A 23,082-nucleotide genomic window follows, 5' to 3' on the forward strand; every position below is an offset into this window, starting at 1 on the left:
ACACTGTTCATTTCTCCCAGTCTGGCATAGGCTGTTTTTTCAGTAGGTCCAGAAAATTTTACACAAGTGATTTTTTTTTGTAGAGGTTTTATTGAATAAAATGTAACTCTACCTATTCAATAACTTGAATATATTAAGATCAGTTTGAGGAGCTGACAGGAACGGTCTTTGTGAAGTCTACATTAGTATTCCTGTTTTGTGCGCTAAATTTATAATATTCTCCATCTTCGTTTCCTCTGTTTTGTGCACACTTTTTTACAGTATAAAATTTGCTCCTTGGTTTCGTGTGTTAATTTCTTAGAAATTTGTTTTTTCATTTCGTTCATTAAGTTTGCCCTTTTTTTTAAGCTAAGCTTGCTTCTCCGGAGACTCTCTGGTGAATGGCTTGTGCAGTTTTGGTCATCCGCTTAATGAACGAATGACAGCACTTCTTGGACTTTCAGAAGAGGGATTCCTGTCATCATCTGCCTTCCCTCCTAAGTCACTCTGCCTGACTCTGAGCTACTCCTGACATTTGTCCTTGCTGAAACCATTTATGCTGTAGGATCTCCTCAATAGTCGCTCTCTTAGTTGGGTCAACAGTCAGGCAGCGACTTATCAAGTTCTGCAATTCTGTACAAGTTTTTCATTGGTTAGTCATGTGTGTTCTTTCATGTCCATGACATGCTAACGTTGTCAAGTATGGAAATATGTAGCATGTATTACACTTTGTGTGTTTAACAATCTTAATGTCACTGTGTTATTGGTAGTTGATTGTTCTCTCACCTGTGGATACTCTAACGTTAAAACTCAGACTGCCATGCATCATGTCTTCAGGACTTCTAAAGGGTCGACATTTGCACATCATTGTGTACATCATTACACCCAGACACCAGACGGTTGTTGGCTCTGCCTTGTATCCTAAGCCCTTGTAGTATTCAGGCGGGCAGACTCCTCCTGTTCGTGAAAGCAAGACATATTCAGGTTACAAAATCTATTTGCAAACAAATGTCACCAGAAACTTGACCAAATGTCCATTTGTTTTCATTAAATCACTACTCAGAAGTTTGACTTCTCATTAGGCCTAGTAACATAACACGCCAACTCACCTATAAAATCACCCAAGTAGCCTGTACTTTTGACGAGGTCACTGCAGCCAAAGTCTATTAGTTGGACTCGGTTAGTCGTCGTGTTGATCAGAAAGTTATTCAACTTAATGTCCCGGTGAAAGACACCTCGGTCAAGACAGTGCTTGGCCCCGAGCACCGCTTGATACATCAGGCTACGTGTCTGTAATTCGTTTCGCCCAATGCATGTTGTGAACCACAAATTTGAGCAAGTCCTTGCAGGGTTCCGGATGTTCCAGGATGAGGATGAACCGATCCTCCTCTTCAAACCATTCCAGCATGTACACAATGTAGGGGCTTAATGGAGCCTGTTTCAGCAGCAGGTTTGCAGCCACTTCTGCAAACAGTGGCTTTGAACAGCCAGGCTAACATTAGAGAAAAGAGTAATTAAGAGTTCAATATCATTTCACTTCTGTTTGCAATGTAATTAGTATGTAGTTGGTATTTAAGTATGTACATTAAGTTACGTCAACTTACTAGTTCAATATAACGGTCTCTTTTACACTTGAGGATGATTTTGATGGCAACCTGCAAAAAAAAAATGCAATCAATGAATAAATAAATAAAATCATTTATAAGCGCACTGTATGTTACAAATGGGCAAACTGATTATATTGAATCTGCAAATTTATACACATATATACACACACATATATAGTCATGATCACAAATATTTCTATTTACATTGATATTAAAATGTTTTGGTCTAAGCACTGATCGATATCTTCTATATACATGAAGTCCCCTCGTACACAGTGCCAAAGTCTCCTTGTCCAAGCTTATGTACCACTTCATAAATCTCATCAAATGGTACTGCAAAAACATACAAAGAGAGCATGTTAAAATATGAGATTCAGTCTGACATGAAATCCTGTGGCGGTGCTTGAATAAATACACACATAAAATTCACATCAGATACATGGAAACTAAATATGCTCAATGTTTGAAACTAATGCTACGCCCAAAATTGAACACAAAGCAAGTTCAAATTCAAATGTAGTACCTACTCAGTATGAGATTTAGAGTTCACCATAAGTCAACATGTAACAGAAGGATTCTTTCAATTGCTTTTAGGCAATACTACTTTGTCAACAGTTATCATTTACGTTTGGAATACCGTATGAGGAATTATACATACATGTATACGCACACAGTCAAGTGGAAATAAACTCACCAGGAGTTGGACGGCGAAACAGGCTGCATGGGTTTGATCCTTGATTCGTGTATGTTTGCAAGCAGCTGGAAATTCTGGGGGTACTGGCTCAAGATCAGCTGAATCCTGCAGACATGTTGGTACAAAACCAGGCGGTTCTTGACCAGGATCAGGCAAACCAGACAGACGATCTTCTGGAGGATCAGTCAGATCTTGTAGAGCTATGGTTTCATGGACAGATGGATCCGACTGATGATCAGCTGAATATTGCAGAGCCATAGGTTCAAGAAAGTTTGGATCTGACTCAGGATCAGCTGAATCTGATTCGGGCTGTGCACAAAGAGGAGCCACTTTGTTGTGCTTTTTCTGTGTTGATGCACATTTTACAGCCCCCCAGAATCTTTTGAAGAGTGTGTGAATGCGTTTCTTCTTTGTGTTTGTTTGATTTTCTAAAAAAACAGAAATGGAAGAGTTAAGAATTATCACCAGATATTACAAGTCACATTTGAGGCTAGACACAAAGAATAAGCATTCCATCATACTTTAGATGTTAGATAAATAAACACTCAAAAGTGGGAAAAACAGGACAGAATTGAAATGACTCTGAAATGTGAGGCCGACGATGAATTTATACTGTGGAATGCTTCACTGTGACGTCACGGATTTCACGTGACCTCACGTGTACTCTGCATGCAGCAGCGCAAGGGGCCTCGCATAAACCGCATTATTTGAAAAGAGTAGGCTATTATATATATTTTAAAAAACAAATGTTCATATAAAAACACAGAAGGCAATATATAATTGCAATTTAATGCTAAACTCAATAACACAAAAATCCCAAAATCGGCAATAATTAAAGCTGCAGTTTGTGACTTTTTTGCGCTCTAGCGGTTAATAAACAGAGCTTTGTGCTGATGAAGGCCACAGGTCGACGTGCTCCCAGCTCTTCCTGCAAAAGAACAGCTCTAATTCCTCTTTCGGAGGCATCCGTTTGAACAATGAACGGCTGAGTAAAGTCCAGATTGTACAGTACCGCCTCAGTAGTCAGAGCTCCTTGAATGACCCGGAAAGCCTTCAATCCCTCCTCAGTCCATTGCAGCTGGTTGGGGCGCCGTCAACCCACCATATCAGTCAGGAGAGCAGCTCTGTCAGAATAATTAGGTATAAAACGATTATAAAACCCAGTCATACCAACATGAATCGGTTACCTGAACGGCTCTTCTCGAGAGGCTCTTCTCTTCCCAGCCTCTCAAACGGTGTACCAATGATGGGCAGTGGTTGCAAAGGAGCTCTCTTAGGTCGTTGCAGAGAGACTTTCTGGCAGTCAGGACAGATTTTGCAGAACCGGGCTACTTCGCCTTCCAGTACGGGCCAGTAGAAATGTCTCTTAATCCAAACAATGGTCTTGTTCTTCCCTAGGTGGCCAGCCCAAGGAATAGAGTGGCTCAGATGTAAGACTACTTCTCGGACACACTTGGGAACCACCAGCTGTCTCCGTGACCCCATTTGACGGTAAAGTATTCCCTTTTCCCGCACAAATGTCACAGCCGCATCCTCAATCCCTTCTCCTGCATCTTTAGCAATGCTCAAACACTGTACAAGACTGGCATCCTCCTGCTGCATCTTCATTGCACGAACTGCAATGTCCGTCGGCAACCTAAAATCCACAGGTAGTTCACATGTAATACCTTCTGAAACCTTTGAGGCATTGAACTTTACCTTCTCTCCTTTCCTCTCTCGTTTTGATTTTCTCCGTTTTGACTTGCCCACCTCTATTTCCTCAGAGAAGAATGGTAGACTGCTCAGCATAGGGTCAAGCTCAGTTTCCTGCTTTGCTCTTGCACGTGTGACCACCACATTACACTCCTGTGCCGGAGACAGCAATTCAAACAACACAGGCACATCTCGACCAGGAATTACAGTATATGGCAAGTTCTCAGCGACTCCCACCTTCATCGAATAGGTCTGCCCTCTCAGCTTCATGAATATACGAGCCATATATGCAATACCGCCATCACCATGAACGCATCGAAGAGGCAATCGGCTGGCTGAATCGATCATGGAAGGTGATATAAATTTCTTATTCACTAGAGTCTGATCACTACCAGTGTCAATAAGAGCAGTCAGCATTTCCTCTCCGATTTCCACCATCGTCGTCCTCTGACGTTGCACGTCTGCATGAGGTGATATTTTTCTTGGGACAAAGCACAAATGCATAGACTGGACCGTATTCTTCGGACAGTTTGGCTTAATATGACCTTCTTGTCCACACAGGTGACAGGTCACAGGTCGTTTAAAAGTCATACTGAGCCCACCTGATTGTCCTGCTAACCTGGGGTTTCCCTCTTCCTTCTGATCTGGGTTGACTTTGCCATAGATTGCCCGACCGTCGTTCTCTTTCAAGTTTACAAGTCCAGCTCTTGTTCTTTCCCCTAGCTGCTATGAATACATCCGCCCACGCAGCTGCTTCAGCCGCTGATCCAGGGTCTCGCTCCTTAATCCACACCTGAAGTTCAGGTCACAGCATTCTGAGGTATTGTTCAAGTATGATCACTTCACTCACCTCCTCTACTGTTTTCCCTTTTGGTTGAATCCATTTCATGAACAACTCCTTCAGTCGGCTATACAGCTCCTTTGGACTTTCAGCTGGAAGTACAGTTAAAGAGCGAAACCTCTGGCGGTAAGTCTCAACATTTATATCAAACTTCAACAGAATAGCAGCTTTCACCTTCTCATAATCAGTAGACTCAGCTACATCCATGCTAACATAGGCTGCTCGGGCCTTACCCGTCAGTAACGGTATCAGCTGCCATATCCAATCTGCTCTGTTCCATCTACAAGCTACTACAAGCTCCGTTCAAACGTGACCAGAAAGTGCTCCACATCATCCGTTTCTCCCAGCTTCTCCAGCCTGGGCATTTGTGTGAGGGGCAAACTCACCGGTCCCTCTGCCTGGTCAGGACTTCTGTGAATCCTTGACACTTCATCCGTATCAGTGGGGTTGGCTTCTGGCCATCCCGTGTCCACCCGAACTTCTCGGCCATGTTGAAGAGGGGCCGGAGTGGTGCCTGCTTGGACCTCCATCTGCAACAATCCAAACTGGTGCTGGAGAGCCTTGAAGCGCAGTTCCTGCACCACCTGCTCCTTTTGTCTCTCAGCCTCCCAGCCATCCATCCTCGCCATGTGAGCTCTGAGCAGATCTGCCAATTCTGCCACTGACATGTCCACTTGAGGTGCTGCCACTCCTCCATCAACATCATGACTTATACTCACAGCTTCTCCATCACATCCCTTCTCTGGCTGTAAGAGTTTCTTCTTCACAGTACGACTCAAACAGCCACAAGGGGCAAAATAATGAAAAAAAAAAAAAAATAGAATAGGCTTGTACCTCTCAATCGCTGGATTTAGAACATCCCACCGCTGCCACCATATGTAAGGGACCGAGAGGTCAAGGCAAATAGTAGTTCACAAGCCCAACATTCCATAATTGAGGACTTTATTGATATCCAGAGGAAACAAGCCATGAGGTGACAAAAACAACCCATAACTAATTCAAATAAAGAAAACTTAACAGACCAGGAGGACAATCATCATCAGTGGCATGGCAGAGACTGCTTTCACTCAAGTGAATTCGGCTTATAAAGAAGCAGGAAAAACCATTGCTAATTACACAGGGGAGGAAACAAACAATTAAACTTAACCAAACCAATATTATAATATAAATAAGTGGTTTTAACAAAAACATTTACAAGCCAACCACAAATAAACTCAACCAACAAAATTATCCTTACGAAACAAGCACAAATGAATCAAACAGGAAAATAGTTCATTTCAGATCTCCCCAGGTCCGCTCCGTAGTTGGTTTGGTCAGGCGGAACCAAAATCAAATAAGTTCACGTCACCCGCCCGGACTCAGATCGCGCTCCCCCAGCAGTCTCATCTCCCGGTAAACTCAATACAAAGAAAAGTTTGTTAACAAGATAAAATTGGGAAAAAATGTGCACTGTAACTAATATATGGGCCCTAAAAATCAGTGACACATGCAAAATAAACTAAATAAAGAAATTCGAAATTTAAATGCTGTGTGTGTGTGTGTGATTACTACAACTAAACCCGTGTAAAAAGTGCCTAAAACGTGAATAAATATATGGGTGTGTGTGCATTTGAGCTACAAATGTGCGCTGATGTTATGTTTGTTTGCGCTTCAAATACCCACACTTGTGCGGCCGATGCCTCAGGCCGTCACATACACTAACTGGAAAGATGGTTCCGGTTTTAATTTTAAAATAACCTTTTTAGCAGCAGTCTGTCACACAACACCAGGAACAGACTAGAGACAGGAAGTTGGAGAACAATGATGATCTTTTATTGAAACGGAGTAATGGCAGGTCAATGGAGAAGAGATCTTAGCTAAACCAATGAGTACTGTCCAAAGGGGGAGCCAGGAATCAGAGTCCACAAACCGAAGAGTATGGCGAGGCCAGGCGCTAACATGGAGGGTGATGAACAGTAGATCCAGCGAGGGTGAACTGAGGGAGTCCTGCTTATACGGGGTGGCTCAGATGGGAAACAGGTGTGGGGGATTAGTACTCTGGAGATGATGATCTGGTGGGTGGTGCTTCAGAGGGAGGTGGCTGTGGTGAATGCCTGACATGGACAGAGTGGCAGATCGATTTGATGTCAGTGACGAATCACTCAGCAAGAGAAAAAGCAGTGGGTCCTTTTGGATCAGAGTCTTCAAAAGATCAGACAAAAAGTCCTGTACCCAGGACCAGAGCAAAGAAATTTGCGAACAGTCCCAGAACATATGCTTGTAAGTACCTTGCGTGAATTATTACATAGATATTACAGAAGGGCTCAGACTTTCTTTTCATTTCGTATAATCAACATACGCCTTATAAATGAACCATTGGTGAGCTGGTTTTTAGAAGTGCTGAAACAGTTTCCCCAGACATTGTCCCAATCAATTATCGCATCAAGTTCTCTCTCCCAGAAATTCTCAACTGGAATGTTTGAATACTGTCGTACCACAGGTGATTAATATATTATAGTCGCAGTACCTCTAGAAGCCATTCTAGAATCTATCCAATTTACCATAGGATGAGAAGATATATTATTCTACCAGGGCACTCTGTAAGCTTTCAGTGCAGATCTTATTGTTTAAAGGAGAATGTATGTATTTTGAAGTGTTTTGGCTCTGTACACTTAAGATGTTCTGGGTTTTTTTAAATATAATTTAGTAATAAATGAATATCTCTACATGTGTGTGTTTTTTTTTATCACTATAGCATTCTAAGGAGGATTCTTATTTCCATCAGTTTCTAATAATTCATAATTCATTCAATTTAAACAATAGTAAATGATTGCTGTTTCAGGTGCACTGATTTTCCCAGTCTTCCTTCCTTTTACAGATGGAAGCAAGAAAATAGCTGAAAAGAAAACATGCTGACGAAGCCAAAAAAAAGCCTGCAAATTCCATCAGAGATAAATAATCAGAATAATGAATAATTTGATTGACTCACGCATTTGATATGTGCTGAAATAAGGAAAGTGTACAGCCTCCATGTACTGTATACTTACATAGCCTGTCAGTGAGCACAGATTGAGGAATAAAGTAATGATTCCAGGAACATATATCTTACACGGATAAAGGCTGGTGGAATCCTACACCACAGCATGAAAAAAAATTAGATAAATGAACATTACAAATAAAAAATAAAAACTATGATAAAACACCAGTGCAATACTAGTGTTTGATTTTATTGCTAACTTACCCATACTTCTCTACCATATCAGCCACAAGGATGTTTACCAGCTTCTTACCAGCTTTATCACCGTCTAAAAGTCTGAAGGACACCTTAGATGTTCTCACAAGCTCATCAAAATATCAGCATCAACATCAACTCCTGCAAAGTCTTTAGGATCACATTGGCTCCATGCGGCAAGTTGAGCTTTGTTGAAGCTTAGAGGTAGAAAGTACCATTCGATTTCATGTTCAAACTTAAATTTTCCAATGCAAGAGATTTTGAGAGATTTTAACATTACTATAAGGTACAAAATTAAAACACCACTTTAGTGCGATCAGAATTTGATTTGGGATTAAGTCCATTTATAATATACTGAATATCTGATTTAAAAAGAAAGTTACGGATATTATGATTATTATGGCTTTTTTATATGAGTAATAATAGTTAACTTCAACGTAAATAACACTAATTACACAAATTACTCTAAAAGTGAAAAATGTACCTTCCTTAATGAATTCACAGAAGTCAAAACCGCCATTTTTCACTGGTATTCGGATCCAGTTCGGGTTCCCTTTACACTAGATGAGACCAATACAAAAAACTAAAACACACACCACTACAGCTAATGTTAACTCATAAAAATAAACATTAAAAAGCCAGGTCTGCAGCACCCTCGAAATAAACGTACTTTTGTTAATCTAACGTTAGCACTATGCAGCGCATTTATACGTTGTTCCACAGACTATATTTAACAAAACGCCAAGCATTTCTAGCGACTAGCTGAAATGTTTTATAAAGCTGGTCAATGTGTAAGATGGCGCCCACGCTTCACGATTTAGGGTTCTGTATGAATTCACTATTTATTAATACGCTCCTTCATTTAGGAAATCCACGGACACGTAATTAGAGACCTAGTTTAAACCGCATCCACAATTTGAATGAACCTTACTGAGGTAACGTTATTAGTACAACGTGGTCCCGATTTATCTTAAAGTCACAAATTGATCAAATGTGACTTACACGACATATACTCCTGTGCATGTGTATAAAAATAACACTTATTTTAGCTATACCATGTGAGAACCTGATTTATCTGCTTTTTCTTCGTCTTCAAGTGAAATAAAATGGCGGACATAGCCTGGTGGCCTAGCGTTAAGTGGAGGTGTGGCTTTTTTGTTTTTACACCTCTTTGGGTTAAATTTCACACTGACACCGTCTTAAAAATAACAGCAGTGTAATTTTATCACCATGTAGTGTTTAAACTATGTCAACACTGTTCATTTCTCCCAGCCTGGCATAGGCTGTTTTTTCAGTAGGTCCAGAAAATTTTACACAAGTGATTTTTTTTTTGTAGAGGTTTTATTGAATAAAATGTAACTCTACCTATTCAATAACTTGAATATATTAAGATCAGTTTGAGGAGCTGACAGGAACGGTCTTTGTGAAGTCTACATTAGTATTCCTGTTTTGTGCGCTAAATTTATAATATTCTCCATCTTCATTTCCTCTGTCTTTTTTACAGTATAAAATTTGCTCCTTGGTTTCGTGTGTTAATTTCTTAGAAATTTGTTTTTCATTTCGTCCATTAAGTTTGCCCTTTTTTTTTTAAGCTAAGCTTGCTGCTCCGGAGACTCTCTGGTGAATGGCTTGTGCAGTTTTGGTCATCCGCTTAATGAACGAATGACAGCACTTCTTGGACTTTCAGAAGAGGGATTCCTGTCATCATCTGCCTTCCCTCCTAAGTCACTCTGCCTGACTCTGAGCTACTCCTGACATTTGTCCTTGCTGAAACCATTTATGCTGTAGGATCTCCTCAATAGTCGCTCTCTTAGTTGGGTCAACAGTCAGGCAGCGACTTATCAAATTCTGCAATTCTGTACAAGTTTTTCATTGGTTAGTCATGCGTGTTCTTTCATGTCCATGACATGCTAACGTTGTCAAGTATGGAAATATGTAGCATGTATTACACTTTGTGTGTTTAACAATCTTAATGTCACTGTGTTATTGGTAGTTGATTGTTCTCTCACCTGTGGATACTCTAACGTTAAAACTCAGACTGCCATGCATCATGTCTTCAGGACTGCTAAAGGGCAGACATTTGCACATCATTGTGTACATCATTACACCCAGAGACCAGACGGTTGTTGGCTCTGCCTTGTATCCTAAGCCCTTGTAGTATTCAGGCGGGCAGACTCCTCCTGTTCATGAAAGCAAGGCATATTCAGGTTATAAAATCTATTTGCACACAAATGTCACCAGAAACTTGACCAAATGTCCATTTGTTTTTTTAAATCACTACTCAGAAGTTTGACTTCTCATTAGGACTAGTAACATAACATGCCAACTCACCTATAAAACCACCCAAGTAGCCTGTACTTTTGACGCAGGTCACTGCAGCCAAAGTCTATTAGTTGGACTCGGTTAGTCGTCGTGTTGATCAGAAAGTTATTCAACTTAATGTCCCGGTGAAAGACACCTCGGTCAAGACAGTGCTTGGCCCCGAGCACCGCTTGATACATCAGGCTACGTGTCTGTAATTCGTTCGGCCAATGCATGTTGTGAACCACAAATCTGAGCAAGTCCTTGCAGGGTTCCGGATGTTCCAGGATGAGGATGAACCGATCCTCCTCTTCAAACCATTCCAGCATGTACACAATGTAGGGGCTTAATGGAGCCTGTTTCAGCAGCAGGTTTGCAGCCACTTCTGCAAACAGTGGCTTTGAACAGCCAGGCTAACATTAGAGAAAAGAGTAATTAAGAGTTCAATATCACATTTCACTTCTGTTTGCAATGTAATTAGTATGTAGTTGGTATTTAAGTATGTACATTAAGTTACGTCAACTTACTAGTTCAATATAACGGTCTCTTTTACACTTGAGGATGATTTTGATGGCAACCTGCAAAAAATAAATGCAATCAATGAATAAATAAATGAAATCATTTATAAGCGCACTGTATGTTACAAATGGGCAAACTGATTATATTGAATCTGCAAATTTATACACATATATACACACACATATATAGTCATGATCACAAATATTTCTATTTAAATTGATATTAAAAATGTTTTGGTCTAAGCACTGATCGATATCTTCTATATACATTTGGTGAATAAAGCGGTGATTCCTACCTTCTTGCGTTGAATTTTTGAAGTCCCCTCGTACACAGTGCCAAAGCTTCCTTGTCCAAGCTTATCTCCCACCTCATAAATCTCATCAAATGGTACTGCAAAAACATACAAAGAGAGCATGTTAAAATATGAGATTCAGTCTGACATGAAATCCTGTGGCAGTGCTTGAATAAATACACACATACAATTCACATCAGATACATGGAGAATAAATATGCTCAATGTTTGAAACTAATGCTACGCCCAAAATTGAACACAAAGCATGTTCAAATTCAAATGTAGCACCTAGTCAGTATGCGATTTTGAGTTCACCGTAAGTCAACATGTAACAGAAGGATTTTTTCAATTGCTTTTAAGCAATACTACTTTGTCAACAGTTATCATTTATGTTTGGAATACCGTATGAGGAATTATACATACATGTATACGCACACAGACAAGTGGAAATAGACTCACCTGGAGTTGGACGGCTGAAACAGGCTGCTCGGGTTTGATCCTTGATTCGTGTATGCTTGCAAGCAGCTGGAAATTCTGGGGGTACTGGCTCAAGAGCTGACGGGCCTGGAAGAAGATCAGCTGAATCCTGCAGACATGTTGGTACAAAACCAGGTGGTTCTTGACCAGGATCCGACAAACCAGACAAATGATTTTCTGGAGGATCAGTCAAATCTTGTAGAGCTATGGTTTCATGGACAGATGGATCCGACTGATGATCAGCTGAATATTGCAGAGCCATAGGTTCAAGAAAGTTTGGATCTGACTGAGGATCAGCTGAATCTGACTCGGGCTGTGCACAAAGAGGAGCCACTTTGTTGTGCTTTTTCTGTTTTGTTGCACATTTTACAGCCCGCCAGAATCTTTTGAAGAGTGTGCGAATGCGTTTCTTCTTCTTTGTGTTTGTTTGATTTTCTAAAAAAACAGAAATGGAAGAGTTAAATATTATCACCAGATATTACAAGGCACATTCGAACATACTTGTAGGTATTAGATAAACACTCAAAAGTGTGAAAAACAGGACAGAATTGAATTGACAGTAGACCTACCTTCAGCTGGCTCAGGATCAGCTGGATTTTCATCACAGTCTATCGGTGTGATGCTGGACAGACATGGCAGAGGATCAGGTTGATCCTGTAGAGTTATTGGCTCTAGACCGGACGGGCCTGGCTGTGGATCAGCTGGATGACAGTGTGCTGCTGGTTCGAGATCAGAAGGACCACACTGAAGATCAGCTGAATCTGTGTCCGTCACAAGCTGAGGAGGGGCTGTTTTGTTGCCTCGACGAGTGCTTTTCACAGCAAGCCATGTCTTCTTGAAGAATGCACAAAGGCTTTTCTTCTTGTGTTTAGCTGGTTTTTCTTAAAAAAAAAAAAAAGAAGAAAAAAGTCATACACACATTTAATATATTAAAAGGAATTGTTGCAACAAAACTATTTCAGAGAAAGGAATTTTTCACAAGCTTGTTGTTCACCTGCTGGGCTGTTCTCCATAGCTGCTGCTGCAGGAGAAGCCTCTGGATTTGCTCCTGAAGGGTCAGTGATGTTTTTTTTCTCCAGCTCTTATTGTATTATCTACTAATATTGAACTCTTTTTAGACTTGAGCTCCATTGATTACAGACAGAAACACTGGTGCTGTAATGAAGCGCTGGAAAACAGTTATTTTGAGTGTTTGTTCACGTGATAATCTTTCTGCTCTGATTCTCACTCAATTGATCACACTAGATTAGATTAAATGTGAGGCGACGATGAATTTATACTGTGGAATGCTTCACTGTGACGTCACGGATTTCACGTGACCTCACGTGTACTCTGCACGTGCAGCGCAAGGGGCCTCGCATAAACCGCATTATTTGAAAAGAGTAGGCTATTATAAATATTTTAAAAACAATTGTTCATATAAAAAGCAGACGCGCAATATATAATCGCAATTTAATGCTAGACTCAATAACACAAAAATCCGAAAGCGGAAATAATTAAAGCTGCAGTTCGTGACTTTTTGCGCTCTAGCGGTTAATAAACAGAGCTTCTTGCGGAAGAACACTGCAGCCGGAACTACTTTTATGGGTACGTCTACGGCGAATCACGCAGGTATGGGGCTACTCCGCAGCGGTACTTACCCGAACTAGTCCGAATATAAATGTAACCCGTTTACGGAATTATATAAATAAAAGGAGGAAAAATATCTACAAGGTCTGAGCTCACCAAATATATGTTATTTATATTAACCACTAGTATTTGGAGTCTCGGGTTCGGGGTCTTACACTAAACACAGAATTGTATAAAAAAATAATTGTGCTTAAGAAATGTGTCTGCACTCGCGATTCAAATGTCAATTCAGTCACCAACTGCTTGAATAAAAACACATACACAGAAATACGTTTCAACAGGTGTTATTTGTATTCAGTGTGCCCTCTTTTTGTTATAACACTATGCAGTGTAATTGTCACTTGGTTGACAAAAATATATCAAATATATCACAATTGAATAAAATAAAATAAAATGAAAAGACAGTCCAAACTATCAGAAGAAATGCGTAACTCCTGAATCAGGTCGAAATGTGTTTGCTTCAGTTCAAATCAGTGTAAGTGTATGAACGAATGCCTACAGAATCCTCGCGAAACCAACGATGAAGAACCGTTCACTCCTCACGAACGAGTCCTTGAATCGTGCGATTCACTCGAGTGAACTCCAATTCGTCTCTCCTGGCACGAATCCAAAAGATCGCAACGTGATGAAATCATCCACTCCCACCAAGCACACACAGCACACTCCAAATCGCTAATGCAATAAAAGACTTCAGGCATACAATTAAAGAAGAATATGCAAGGATGGCTATGAATGGCTATGAATACAGCGAGGCGCATGAGTGACGTCGGCCAATTGATTCAATAACAATTAACTTGGATAACTTGAAGTATAACATTACTTTTCACAAAACGAGTCCATAACCATGTTCAACAATTCTTCTAACATAACATAAAAGTTTGCTCTTATTACTCTATGCACTTTGTCCGTTTCACGAACCGAATGATTCATTCACAACATCTTACAATAACAAAAGAACATACAAATCAAATATACAGAAAATAAGAGTACTTGAGACTTACCTAATGCAATAAAAAAGTTCAGGCATACAATTAAAGAAGAATATGCAAGGATGGCCATGAATAAGCGAGAGCAGAAGTACAGCTCGTATCTCTCGCCACGAGCTGGCGCATGAGTGACGTCAGCAACCATCGACGCACCTCTCTAATTAGTAATTCAATTTGACAACAATCAAATAAAATATATTTATATATTTACTTTGCATGCCTGAATATTACTATACATTAGAAAGAAAAAAAATACATATTCAATAATATATATAAAGAAATATTACTGACACCTTTACTAATTGCATAACTCCATTATTTGAGTGGGTTACATAAACACATAAGACACTTTAAAACTAACGCTTGTTTATAAGACAGCTCTGCTCACACGAGTTAATAAAAAGCCCGCGTGGTTTCATTCATCCCGAGTGTGTTTTAACAATTAATTGAAACGACGAACAAACACAATTGTTTAGGTTTGATTTCGACATCCAAAGAGGAAAATAGCAGCTTTCAAACAAGCCTTCTGCATGTCTTAATCGAATAGCTAACGGTTCACGAATACAAATTAGTATTTTACATTAGGATTTTTGTCTATCAAATAACAATTCTGTAATGTTGTTAATGCTAACGATAAGAAGAAAGTTTAACAAAGACTTAACTTCATTTTCTCTGTCAATCAACAAAATCACGTCAGCGTCGCGCACTGCTGTTGCTACAGTAACGAATTCAGTTTTATCATGCGTCTGATTGAAAGAGCTTTGTTGCTATATTTACTAGTTGTAGTCCAATTTACTGCTAGCCCTTGAATGAATGTGTGTATGTGCCTCCGCCGCGCCTTCCCGAGCCGCTGCCCAAGATGGCCGCCGCCTTCCCAGAGCCGCTTCACAAGATGGCCGCCGCCTTCCCAGACCCCGCTTCACAAGATGGCCGCCGCCTTCCCAGAGCCGCTTCACAAGATGGCCGCCGCCTGCCCAGAGCCGCTTCACAAGATGGCGCCGCCTGCCCAGAGCCGCTTCCCAAGATGGCCGCCGCCTGCCCAGAGCCGCTTCCCAAGATGGCCGCCTCCAGTGCCCGCCTCATGCAAAGCCTCCAGTGCCCGCGCCTCGTGCAAAGCCTCCAGTTAGCCCACCCTCCCACCCTTGCTACACGTCATCGATGGATCCCAGCAGCCCCTGCACCCTGCATCCTCTGCCCTCCACCTGGAGTTTTCCACAGGTCTGCCAGTCTCCATCGCCGCCGTGGGTGAAGGATCCTCGCTTCACCGTCCCGCCTCCGAGTCCCGGACTCCTCCTCGGCTCGTAGACCCGTCGGCCCCCTCCCTCCACCGTGGTCCGTCAGTCTACCAGCTCCACTAGGCTCCATTGTCTCTCCGGCTACGCCTTGGTCGGTCGTCGACCATCCGTCGCCTCAGGATTCCTCTCCTCCAGCTTCGCCTCGTCCCTCCATCCCTCCAGCTCTGTCAGGCTCCTCCCTCCCCCCGGCTCCACCTCAGTCCTCTGTCGCTCTGGCTTCGCCGCATCCTCTCGTCCCCGTCTCGCGTCAGTCGCAGAAGCCTGCGGTATCGCCTAGGACATCCAATGCCTCTGTGTCACCCTGGCTCTTCGGCTCTCCGCCTCCGCCTCAGTCTCCTCGACCACCTGCTCCGCCGCTGCCGTCGGTCGGCCCCATGGGGTTGATGGCCGCTACCTCTCCATGGCTCCTCCTCCGTCGACTCCACCACTGACCTTCATGGCTGGGCTCTGGATCACCTCCCGCTCCGGACTCCTCCTGTCTTCTCCTGGCTCCTCCCTCCGTCTCTTTCTCCCTGGTCTCTTTCTCTCCGCACGCCTCAGACCCCTCATTCGTGACAGTAATAGATCTCCAAACTGGATTGCACTGCTATACCCACACATTCAATTTAAATTCAATATTGATTCTACATTCTTACAACACAAATGTCGAAATGTAAACTGTAATGCTAATGCTATAAATTTTTTTGTCACTTTTTAGTTGAAGATGTGTAAGAAACTGAAATTAATGTTAGTCAATCAATAGACATAAGGAAATAATAAACACACCTCAACTTGTTCACAGAAATAATGGATTTAAAGACATTAGGCTTTATTTTCAAGCAATCATACTGTCACTGATGTTGCAGTGAATACAACAGAGCAATATAATAGCATGTAATACAATATTTATTGTATAATGCAGTGGTTTTCAATCCTGTTCTTTGGGATCCACTGCTCTGCATTTTGCATGTCTATCTTCTCTGACAGCTATCTTTTCTGGATCCCCAGGAATAAGTTTGAAAACCACTGGTATAGTTGAATCAATTTTGGTTAGAAACATTCAAACCATTTTTGTAATGGTTAAAGCCAGGTACATTAAAGGCTTTTTATCTTTTATATTATTTTAACATTTTGTGTCAATTACCTGTGTCAACATGGTAGACAAGTTCTATATTGCTATATATCTATACTAATAATCCAGTATAAATTCAGCATTGTATTAGGCTCTGTTTAAAGATTTAAAGGGACAGTTCACACAAATTAAGATATGTTTGATGAAACCAGAGAGCTTTCTAACCCTGAATGGGCATCAATGCAACTGAAATGTTCCCTGAAAGCATTGACAGAAACAGCAGTTTACATCTGTGTGATTTAATTTGATCTATAAATAAATATAATTAAAGAAATTAAACAAATTAAAGTTTAATTGATTTAAAGAGAAAAATATAAATGCAATGTAAATAGCTAGCAAATATTAAATATAATATTTAATAAAGATATATATGCATATATATTTAAATGTAATTAAATATGGATCTATTAATCTGCATTTGCATGGATTTGCATGGACTTGCATAGAACTTCAGGTTGAAGTTTAAAGTGACAGTTAGTTCAGAACATCTAAGGAAGCCAAAAAAAATGCTAAAATGAACATAGCATCGAGCGGGCAGTGTAAATTGAATGAGATTAATCTCCTCTCAAGAGAGTAATGAGTTGCCTAGTGTCTGTATGAGTGGGAAGGGCTGCTTAAATGGACTTTGATAAAAAAGAGAAGTATGGGCATTGGTGATTTGAGTTGAGGCTGAACCGTATATGAGTTTATGGAAAAAATTGGATTCCGCTAGATATTCATTGATGGAGCTGACTTGGAGTTTTTTTGTGATATTAAGGTAAGAAATTAATTAAGTGATAGACAACAGGGAGAAGGCAAGTTATAGGTGGAAAGGAATGCTTTAAAGTAGCAAAATTGCCATGTTCTGGGTGAAATGGCTTGGAGAATCAAATCAAGTGAAGCTTCGAAGAGAGGTCTTAGGAGATGATTCAGAGGTATATTAGTTCTGGATAAGGAGGTGCTGGGGTTGGCAGGGTTCTGCATCTAGGGCCAGCATGCTGAATTTCTGAGAGGATCTAGGTCCTGATACTGTTTGAGATGGGGAGGATCCAGAGCGAGAGGTGTTCGGTGGCATAGGTAGGGGCGTGGCTGTGGATAAGGCGTAGGATTTAAGGTGGGTAAGGGGTGCTGGAAGGAAAAAGGTCATTTGAACCGATTGCAAAGGCAGGCTTGCACTTTGAATGGCTACGGGACAAGATTGGAGGAAAAGTATGGAAAACAAAGGGGTTGTTCATCAGTGGAGGCGGCCTCATGCTTTGGCCAGCTCGGAGGTAGGCAGAAAGCTAGGCAAAAGACAGAAGTGGGATAGGGGTGCCATAGCCTGTGCCATTAGTGAAGGTGGCCTTGCACTATGGTCGGCTCTGGTGGCAGGCAAATCTGTGGGGAGGTGGGGAGGAATGCTCGGCCTGCGCCGGAGCATTATATTGAGGCAATGCTGGCTGGTGTTTTGGGAGATCGGGAGCTGCTTGGCTAAATCTGGGAGTCGGCCGGGCTTCCTGAAGGCATTCTGCTGCAGCCTGAAGATCAAAGGCATGACCCTGGAACTGTAGTAGTCGCCTCGGGGCATTGATAGTGAGCATCCCCGGCTTGACTTTTCCTGGCCTTAGCCGAGGAGTGGGATTTAGGTATGTCGTTCCTGTTTGTAGCGAAGCGTATAGGGCTAGCGGGAGATGGCCATAGCCACATTTGTGAATGCCTGGTGCAGGACACTGTCCATTTCTCCTTGGCTGGAGTGAAGGAGAGAGGCATAGGAGGATGGTTGTGGAGAATGTGATCCTCTGCACCTAGGAGAAGGAGCGGTGGTGGTGCTGAAAGACCTATGGCCTTGGGATGCAGTTGTGGGATCAGCTGGACGTTGGCCTCTTGAACACCAGCTAGAGACACTGCGTTAACGTAGTTGTTATCTTCTGGATATAAAAACACACCAATGCTGAATCGAGAGAAACCAAGGCAGGACATTCTAGATAATTTATAGCAGATTTCTATTGGACTGGAAAACAATATAATCACTAATGACATACTGGCTGCGTAAATTATTTGTGCATGCTTTTCCCAAAATTTGTTTATAAAACAGTTCTGGGATCTTTGTATTGACCAGCGCAATGTACGGTAGAAGACAACTGGCTCTAAGAAGCACTGTTCACAACATCAGGCAATGTGTCTGTGATTCAGTTCCATTGATAGATTTGTGCACTCTTTTTCAGGGTTGAAGCAACTCCCAGATGAGAATGTAATCATTTTCCTCCTCAAACCAATCTATACTGTAAGGGCTTAATGGAGATAAGTTTCATTACCAGATTTATAGCCACTTCTGCAAACACTGGCTTGTAACATCCATTCTAGAGAGAGGAGTTCAGCAAAAGGTTAGCTGACTAAGGGCATGTTTGATTTTTCAGGACGTATCAAGAGTGATTTTACCTGCTTCCCATCTTTGATATATAGAGTACTAGATTTATCATTTGCATTTGGATTCCTGGATAAGCGATCAGACATACAGCATGTGCATAAATACACAGACTTGACCCAAGGCAATCCAGTAGGGTTAACCTTTAATTGAGGATCCTGCAGCGTCTGTGGATCTTTGAGGAAACAGGGTTAACTTTGTTGCACTTCTTGCGTCGTGTCGTAGTATGTTTTATAGCTTGCTATATTCTCTTGAAGAAAGTCTTTTTTTATATTCATTAAAAAAATGAAATGCATAAATAAATAGAAAGGTTAGAAATTAACAGATGAGACCTGACGTGCAGATATTTTTGTGGGCGATACATGAGATATTTTATTATGTATTGAGGATCACTTTGATCTCGTTGAGCGAAGTATTTCCCAGTACCATTTAAAGGGTTGCTTTGGCAGCGACGTCTAAGAAGTGAGGTAAGCCGGCTGACAGCAACGTCATTTGTGCACACGTTCAACAAGGGAAACAAAGAACAGGAGAATAGAGGACGCTGTGATCGGAGCTATGTTTTGTTGTGTCTCACGGGTTTCACAATAATGGACATGAGGACTATGAATCTCTACATCAACTGGCAGTGCTACATGTCACTGAGCAATATACAACAACAACAACAACAATAACTAACAGTAGCAGATCTACTCCTCCAATACCAAATACAGTAATATTGTCCTAACCTTTACCATGCTAAAATCTTCGGAGAGTTGTTCTAATAAAAAAATGAGGATATTGTGAAGTGTGTGTTCCTGGAAGAAAGCTCAGGACAGCAATTGACATGTTTAAGGGAGTTCAGAAGCAGTGCTTCCTGATACAGAGAATAACTCACTGTTACATAACATTATTAGGTGGTTTTGTCTGTTTCTCTCTGCTCTATTATTTCAGGTTATTAGTGGTTCCGTTCATTCCTCGCCACAGCTGATTGTAGAATACAGTATACAGTTAAACCTTAAACATAATAAACAAATAAAACAAACATTTATACTTACCATAATCAGACTCGTTCATTCTGTTGATGACCCACTACCCAAACAATAAAACATACATATACTTATTTTATAATACTCATAGCTACCAATAACAGACACATTTGACAAGGTTTACATTCCTCCCACAGAGTTCTGCAGATTTTTCTAAAAGAAAACATGCTGTGAAGCCAAAAAAAGCCTGCAAATACCATCAGAGATAAATAATCAGAATAATAAATAATTTGATTGACTCACGCATTTGATATGTGCTGAAATAAGAAAAGTGTACAGCCTCCATGTACTGTATACTTACATAACCTGTCAGTGAACACAAATTGAGGAATAAAGTAATGATTCCAGGAACATATATCTTACACGGATAAAGGCTGGTGGAATCCTACACCACAGCATGAAAAAAATTAGAAAAATGAACATTACAAATAAAAATAAAAACTATGATAAAACACCAGTGCAATACTAGTGTTTGATTTTATTGCTAACTTACCCATACTTCTCTACCATATCAGCCACAAGGATGTTTACCAGCTTCTTACCGGCTTTATCACCGTCTAAAAGTCTGAAGGACACCTTAGATGTTCTCACAAGCTCATCAAAATATCAGCATCAACATCAACTCCTGCAAAGTCTTTAGGATCACATTGGCTCCATCATGCAAGTTGAGCTTTGTTGAAGCTTAGAGGTAGAAAGTACCATTCGATTTCATGTTCAAACTTAAATTTTCCAATGCAAGAGATTTTGAGAGATTTTAACATTACTATAAGGTACAAAATTAAAACACCACTTTAATGCGATCAGAATTTGATTTGGGATTAAGTCCATTTATAATATACTGAATATCTGATTTAAAAAGAAAGTTACGGATATTATGATTATTATGGCTTTTTTATATGAGTAATAATAGTTAACTTCAACGTAAATAACACTAATTACACAAATTACTCTAAAAGTGAAAAATGTACCTTCCTTAATGAATTCACAGAAGTCAAAACCGCCATTTTTCACTGGCATTCGGATCCGGTTCGGGTTCCCTTTACACTCCACTTGAACCAGCATTTCTTCAGAATGAAACACTCTCACAGGATAATCACAGTCAGTCGGTGTGCTTTTTTAACAAGCTAACACAAAAATGCTTATAGTATCTAGATGAGACCAATACAAAAAACTAAAACACACACCACTACAGCTAACGTTAACTCATAAAAATAAACATTAAAAAGCCAGGTCTGCAGCACCCCTCGAAATAAACGTACTTTTGTTAATCTAACGTTAGCACTATGCAGCGCATTTATACGTTGTTCCACAGACTATATTTAACAAAACGCCAAGCATTTCTAGCGACTAGCTGAAATGTTTTATAAAGCTGGTCAATGTGTAAGATGGCGCCCACGCTTCACGATTTAGGGTTCTGTATGAATTCACTATTTATTAATACGCTCCTTCATTTAGGAAATCCACGGACACGTAATTAGAGACCTAGTTTAAACCGCATCCACAATTTGAATGAACCTTACTGAGGTAACGTTATTAGTACAACGTGGTCCCGATTTATCTTAAAGTCACAAACTGATCAAATGTGAGTTACACGACATATACTCCTGTGCATGTGTATAAAAAATAACACTTATTTTAGCTATACCATGTGAGAACCTGATTTATCTGCTTTTTCTTCGTCTTCAAGTGAAATAAAATGGCGGACATAGCCTGGTGGCCTAGCGTTAAGTGGAGGTGTGGCTTTTTTGTTTTTACACCTCTTTGGGTTAAATTTCACACTGACACCGTCTTAAAAATAACAGCAGTGTAATTTTATCATCATGTAGTGTTTAAACTATGTCAACACTGTTCATTTCTCCCAGCCTGGCATAGGCTGTTTTTTCAGTAGGTCCAGAAAAATATTACACAAGTGATTTTTTTTTTGTAGAGATTTTATTGAATAAAATGTAACTCTACCTATTCAATAACTTGAATATATTAAGATCAGTTTGAGGAGCTGAGGAGCTGACAGGAACGGTCTTTGTGAAGTCTACATTAGTATTCCTGTTTTGTGCGCTAAATTTATAATATTCTCCATCTTCATTTCCTCTGTTTTGTGCACACTTTTTTACAGTATAAAATTTGCTCCTCGGTTTCGTGTGTTAATTTCTTAGAAATGTGTTTTTCATTTCGTCCATTACGTTTGCTCTTTTCTTTTAAACTAAGCTTGCTTCTCCGGAGACTCTCTGGTGAATGGCTTGTGCAGTTTTGGTCATCCGCTTAATGAACGAATGACAGCACTTCTTGGACTTTCAGAAGAGGGATTCCTGTCATCATCTGCCTTCCCTCCTAAGTCACTCTGCCTGACTCTGAGCTACTCCTGACATTTGTCCTCGCTGAAACCATTTATGCTGTAGGATCTCCTCAGTAGTCGCTCTCTTAGTTGGGTCAACAGTCAGGCAGCGACTTATCAAGTTCTGCAATTCTGTACAAGTTTTTCATTTGTTAGTCATGTGAGTTCTTTCATGTCCATGACATGCTAACGTTGTCAAGTATGGAAATATGTAGCATGTATTACACTTTGTGTGTTTAACAATCTTAATGTCACTGTGTTATTGGTAGTTGATTGTTCTCTCACCTGTGGATACTCTAACGTTAAAACTCAGACTGCCATGCATCATGTCTTCAGGACTTCTAAAGGGTCGACATTTGCACATCATTGTGTACATCATTACACCCAGAGACTCTGCCTTGTATCCTTTGTAGCCCTTGTAGTATTCAGGCGGGCAGACTCCTCCTGTTCATGAAAGCAAGGCATATTCAGGTTACAAAATCTATTTGCAAACAAATGTCACCAGAAACTTGACCAAATGTCCATTTGTTTTCATTAAATCACTACTCAGAAGTTTGACTTCTCATTAGGCCTAGTAACATAACACGCCAACTCACCTATAAAATCACCCAAGTAGCCTGTACTTTTGACGAGGTCACTGCAGCCAAAGTCTATTAGTTGGACTCGGTTAGTCGTCGTGTTGATCAGAAAGTTATTCAACTTAATGTC

General features: G+C 40.6%; 1 protein-coding gene across 1 annotated transcript; it reads right to left on the reverse strand.

Annotated features, from left to right (window-relative positions):
* Positions 1-5,103: 5,103 nt before the first annotated feature.
* LOC122342349 (serine/threonine protein kinase OSK1-like) lies at positions 5,104-22,753 on the reverse strand. Its single transcript, XM_043236132.1, is given in 12 exon segments — positions 5,104-5,587; positions 8,034-8,097; positions 8,509-8,584; positions 9,795-9,880; positions 10,034-10,204; positions 10,356-10,389; positions 10,391-10,738; positions 10,853-10,903; positions 11,140-11,234; positions 13,366-13,378; positions 22,397-22,506; positions 22,660-22,753. Coding segments are annotated over 12 exon segments (1,626 nt in total).
* Positions 22,754-23,082: the final 329 nt, after the last annotated feature.

Source organism: Puntigrus tetrazona, chromosome 4, assembly GCF_018831695.1.
Source record: "Puntigrus tetrazona isolate hp1 chromosome 4, ASM1883169v1, whole genome shotgun sequence".
In the NCBI taxonomy this organism is placed as follows: Eukaryota; Metazoa; Chordata; class Actinopteri; order Cypriniformes; family Cyprinidae; genus Puntigrus; species Puntigrus tetrazona.